Source organism: Schistocerca nitens, chromosome 9, assembly GCF_023898315.1.
Source record: "Schistocerca nitens isolate TAMUIC-IGC-003100 chromosome 9, iqSchNite1.1, whole genome shotgun sequence".
In the NCBI taxonomy this organism is placed as follows: domain Eukaryota; kingdom Metazoa; phylum Arthropoda; class Insecta; order Orthoptera; family Acrididae; genus Schistocerca; species Schistocerca nitens.
Genome location: NC_064622.1, coordinates 6,515,172 through 6,521,171, shown reverse-complemented (window position 1 = coordinate 6,521,171; position 6,000 = coordinate 6,515,172). Strand labels below are relative to the sequence as shown.

Below are 6,000 nucleotides of genomic sequence, written 5' to 3'. Positions count from 1 at the left end.
ATTCAGGAAGGGTATGGGAGTGGGGAATATGAAACTATGAAGGTCTACATGGGCTTATAATTGAATATACAATTTTCTTCACTGTTTTATGAACAACAAAGAATCAATATCTGTCAGGCATACGATGGTAATCTGAAGTTTGTTTTATTTTTCACGAATGTATTCCTGTCTTCCAATTTAATTTTTTTGTTAAATATAGGAACACATTTTACTTGGATGTGGGGAAAGTCAGTTATGTTTTCAGGGCTTGTGTATAAACTCTTGATGTTCAAAGACTTTTATTGACCTTCCTCCACAGCATTTACAAGGGTTGGTTGTCTTACACAGGAGAATTGATACAATAGTGACTTGTTCTTTTCTTGACATCGACAATAGCATAGGTAACCAAGAAGCACTGTGGATACATACAGAAAATACTAAGGAAATATATACACACAGTTTCTTATAGGTTACATAATTTTACAGCTGCATTTCTGCTTTCCATTTTTCACTTTTGCAACAGGTAAACAACTAGAAGAAAATGTTAAACACGTATCTGAAATCTATATAGTTTCTTTTATGTATACATATATATTATTCATTTATATGATTGTTGTATATATATTCATACCTATCCTCTGTAAATTGATCACAACAGCAAATCACAACTGGTAAAACCGTCAGTATAAGACATGACGGTCACATGTACAAGTGTAAGCTAAAACTGGACTCCATTAACACTGATTACTTGAGTTAACCATCTAAAATAGGAAAAAATGCGTCAAATGTTATTACAAACTTTATGTATTTTTTTTTCCAGATGGTGTTCACGGCACGGCCTTTGTGACCCACATATAGTCTACCCATAGTTCTTATTTTATTTTTTGCTTTTGGGAAATTAGTAAGCATGATCCTTGATGAAAAGACCAACATCAGCAGCTGCTCCCTGTACACCTCCAGCATAAACTCCTTGTGCAGCATCACCATTGGCCTAGGGGGAAAATTACAAAAATGATTTAATGTCCAGTCAGTGGGGTAAGCAACACAACAAAAAACAGTGTGTCCCATGGAAACCCATTACTTCTTCAATGCTCTTTAATGGAAGCAGTAATATTAGTGAATTTGAGCACTTAATGATTAATGCCTGTTTAAAATTACTTGTTAGTTGATACTTCAGAACTTGAAACCAAACTGGTCCAATCAGAGCTTTCAATATCATGTACAAATTGTTTACTGAAAATGTAACAACAAAGCATTAGTTCACTTGCACTGCTCATGCAATACAGCTGTTGACACACTCTCAGCAGCCCAGTCCATAAAGTGTCTTTTTATCATTGAGCCACGTGGTAAACAGTATTACCCCCTCCCCACACACACACACTAACCTGTCTGATTAATCCACAGCCAACATGTAGCCAATGTGCCAACACTAGAGTGGCACATGAAATATCAACTAACAAGTAGTTTGAATAAATCAACAAAATTCACGGACTATTGCCCCTGTGAATCCTGTTCTGAAGCAAGTAAAAATTTTCTGTGAATGGAAAAGCAAACATACATACTGTGAACTTTTCATTACAAAATAAATGGAGTATTTGTGAATTTCCTTCATACATTTTCATTTGCTACAGTATGAAAAATGATTGACAAAATTTGTTGCCAATCCATTTAGCTTCATTTTTTCCCAGTACATACACTGGCAATAATTGTAATATTAAACATGGAATCATCATGCATCATCATCAGCAATTTTAAGTTAAATAGTGAAAATTTACTAATTGGGTAGTGAGGAAAACACACAGTGGCAAAACCACTAGCATTCAAAACCAGAGGCTCCTTCTCGCACAAGAGAGGAACAGGTTGAAGTAAGAGAGACTTAAGGCTACCTTTTTTTTTTTTTTTTTTTTAGAAATTATGAAATTTCTAATTTTGCCATATACAAAATGTTATAAATCTGAGGACAGCAGTTTACTATTATTTTTACCTGATAGTTATGGAATGTTAAAACTGAATTTTGACTTATGGTCTCCTGAACACTGAGGTTCAGATATAATCTTAAGACATTTCATTTCCCATGTAATGCACTTTGATGCGATGACGAAAATAGCACCAAAATTGCAAAAAACACTGAATTTGCCAAGATAAAACAATTTTCTCCTGTCGCCACTCAAATCTCTGGCACTTTCTTCCAATATCTTGGAAACAGGTGTACCATGACCTGAGGTCTTCGCTGACTTTTGCCATAGTCTTTCTCCACTCCTTGCCTCTCTTCTACCAGAAGGCAATGCTGGTTCCATAAGCTAGGGATTTCAGATCATCATATGCATTTCCATCAGTTGCCCCCTTGGTTTAGTAAATTTTCTTTAAGCTCATTTAAAATATTCTCAGTTCATTAAGGGCTTTCTACAGTTGCATTGCATTACACAACTTGGAAAGTCTCTGAAGGCAACAAATTTAAGACTTCAGACATGCAAGTGATTTGATTTTTATTATATGAAGTTGGTTATTAAATCATGTTAATAGTACATCAAAAGAGGGTATGATGTTAACAGAAATTTCAGGATGGAAGCATCAAACAAAAATGAGGTAAGGGAACTACTCACACGTAGATGATTAACGTGTGGCGCATTGACATGTGATAACTAAGAGACTTCATGGAACTGAATATTACACTGTCACCTGCTGCACATTAGAGCTTGGTCTCTTACAAAATGCATATGAAAAATAATTAGCTTTTATTGTCTAAAAGTGTCAGTTTCCAAACTGGTTAAGACTAAGTTCTTTGTTTAATTACAAGCAGTGAACTAATTACAGAACTGAAAAAGGTTTTACTGTTATAAGTTGACCTGCTGATTCAAAACTCCAGCTTTCAGTAACTTTCTTAACAGAAGGGGGGGGGGGGGAGATTCCAACTTACCTCAAAAACTTGTGAGTACTTTCTAGTAGCATCTATAGTAATTTAGTACCCATATTCAAATACAAATTAAAATGTAGACAACATGGGAACCACCACCTTCTACGTACACTGAGTCATTGGATACTTCCTAATATCGAGTTCAGCTCCTTTTGCCCAGCGTAGTGTAGCACCTCAATCTGGTGTGGACTCAAGTCATTGGAAGTCTGCCGCCACAATATTGAGACATGCAGCTTCTATAGCTGTCTATAACTGCGGTTAAGTGTTGCCAGTGCAGGATTTGGTGCACAAACTGACCTCTCAATTATATCTCATAAATGTTCAATGGAAGTCATGTTGGGTGGGCTGGATGGCCAAATCACTAACTCGAATGGTCCAGAATGTACTTCAAACCAACAGTGAATAACTGTGGCCCAGTGACATGGCACATTGTCATTCATAAAAATTCCATTGCTGCTTGGAAATATGATATCCATGAATGGCTGCAAATGGTCTCCAAGAAGCCAAACACAACCATTTCCAGTCAATGATCAGTTCAGTTGGACCAAAGGACTTAGTCCTTTCCATGTAAACACAGCCCACACCATTATGGAGCCATTACCAGCTTGCAAAATGCCTTGTTGACAACTTGGGTCAGTGGCTTCATGCAGTCTATGCCACACATTAACCCTACCATCAGCTCTTACCTACTGAAATCGGGACTCAACTGACCAGGCCACGGTTTTCCAGTTGTCTAGGGTCCAACCCAGGAGAAGCACTGCATGCAATATCATACTGTTAGCAAATGCATTCATGTTTGTCTTCAGGCATCCTGGCCCATGAGCAGCAAATTTCACCACACTGTCCTAATGGATACATTCAGCATATGGCCCACATTGATTTCTGCAGTTATTTAACTCAGTATTGGTTTTCTGTTAGCACTGACAACTCTACGCAAATGCCACTGCTCCCAGTCATTAAGTGAATGCAATCAGCCACTACGTTGTCTATGGTGAGAGGTGAAATTTGGTATTCTCAGCACATTCTTGACACTGTGGTTCTCAGAATATTTAATTCCCTAATTATTTCTGAAATGGAATGTCCCATGCACCTTGCTCCAACTACTAATCCACATTCGAAGTCTTGATTCCCATCGTGCACCCATAATCACATTGGAAACCTTTTCACGTGAATCACCTGAGTACAAATGACAGCTCTGCCAATGCACTGTCCTTTTATACCTCATGTATGTGATACTACTGCCATCCCTACATGTACAAATCACTATCCCACGACTTTTGTCACTTCAGTGTGTGCCTGTTTGTATATACAAAAACAAGTCACTACATATGCAAGCTGCCTCCCCTTTTCAAATTATGTGTTTGTCAAGCGATAAGTATTCACAAATGTCATATGGAATTACACCATGATAACAGCTTTAAGAAAGCCCTCGTTACACAAATATGTAGCAAAAGAGTAAAATGTGGTACTCATTAATGACCATATTTTCTCTCATGAAATTCATTGTAAAGTATCATCAGAGTTCACAAAAAAAAAGATCATTATTCTTCATTCAAACTAACCCAGGAAGGATGAGCAATGCTGTTGGCTAACTCTCTGAATTATCTAACTCTTTGAGCACTTACTCTATGACATTAAATGCTGGACAGAGAGCAAAGCTAAATCTGAAAGTAAGCTTTTGAAGTTCCTTCCAGGCACATCATACTCCACAGAAAATAAAAAATCCAGGAGGGACTGTAACAATATTATGAAAAGAATAATTGCTACTCACCATATAGCAGAGATACTGAGTTGCATATAGGCATAACAAAAAGACAGTCCAAAAGTGAGCATTCAGCCAACAAGTCCTTCGTTGGAAAAGAAACACACACACACACACACACACACACACACACACACACACACACACACACACGAGTCTGGCCTCAGCAGCCAGAAACTGGTGTGTGTGTGTGTGTGTGTGTGTGTGTGTGTGTGTGTGTGAGAGAGAGAGAGAGAGAGAGAGAGAGAGGTGGGGGGAGAGGGGGAGGGGAGAGGGGGGGTGGAGAGAGAATTGTATCTATCTGTGATTCAGCATTTCCGCTTTGTGGTGTGTAGCAATTATCCTTTTCATAATAAATATTTTCTTCTCTTCTTAAACTAGATAGTCTTTTCTGTGATCATCTGTAAGTAGTCAGTGTGCAGTCATACTATATCATTCAAGTGAACTATGGAACACAAAACTGAACAATCATCAAAAAGTAATTAACTAAGACCCAACAGCGGTCAGAAGCAATCAAAAGATTTTCAGAAGTTTGTTCAAATTTGTTTTACATTAATGTATCATTTATATGAATTTGACCTGGAAGTTATTTGTGTGAGCCTGTTCTTAAAAAATGTTATAGTTTCTCCTGGTATAGGAATGCAACCATATGTTAATAATTAATTAACCCATAAATCCCAATTAAAAACAGAATCCCCATCACTCTGGAAAAACAAATTTACTGTACTAATTTACAGATTGTATAAAACATTATGCATATCCAGCATAGCAACATCTATTTCCTTTAAGTCCTTGTCATGTTTGCCTTAAAGTATCTTACTGCTACACACAATTATTCCACTTTATTTCTATGAAACATTGTACCCACGAAAATATACCTTGTTTAAAATCATTCTCATTAACCCTTGATATACTAACACAGATAGCTATAGGTGGGGAGTGAATTATTTAATGAAGGATTTAAGAAAAGAAGGTGAAATTAAGTACTTACCATTTCAGCACCAACTTACTTTAGAGTGATATATACATAATCAAGAGAGATAGGTTAGCAATGAAACTCAACAAACCATTACGCAACAAGCAGAGGTACTTAGTAGGCATGCGTAGCAACAAAGTTGATCTTAGAAGAGGCCACTGTCTTGATGGAACCAGCAACATATTTTCCCTGGGTAGCTAGGCCGTTGGCCTGTGGAAGCAATAAAAATTCTAATATTCAACTTCTACAGGTTGATTCCAATATACTGTTATTACAGCACTATTTACACTACACTACAGTGCATTACATTACACTAATCTACTGCAATAGAGAAAAGCAAAGTTGGAAAAACAACATTCCCACTTTAGC

The 6,000-nt window shown here is 37.1% G+C and overlaps 1 protein-coding gene across 5 annotated transcripts in view; it reads right to left on the bottom strand.

Moving 5' to 3' along the window:
• Nucleotides 1–261: 261 nt before the first annotated feature.
• Nucleotides 262–6,000, bottom strand: part of LOC126202948 (fructose-bisphosphate aldolase) — a 139,347-nt gene continuing 133,608 nt past the window's right edge. For 4 of the 5 annotated variants that reach the window (XM_049937050.1, XM_049937051.1, XM_049937054.1 and 1 more), the window contains exons 8-9: nt 5,723–5,841; nt 262–970 (exon numbers count right to left, since the gene is read on the bottom strand). In XM_049937050.1, the coding sequence (XP_049793007.1) occupies nt 5,746–5,841 (96 nt within the window). In that variant the 3' untranslated portion in view covers nt 262–970; nt 5,723–5,745. The remainder of the gene's footprint in view (nt 971–5,722; nt 5,842–6,000) is intronic. The other variant, XM_049937055.1, reaches the window with a different exon arrangement.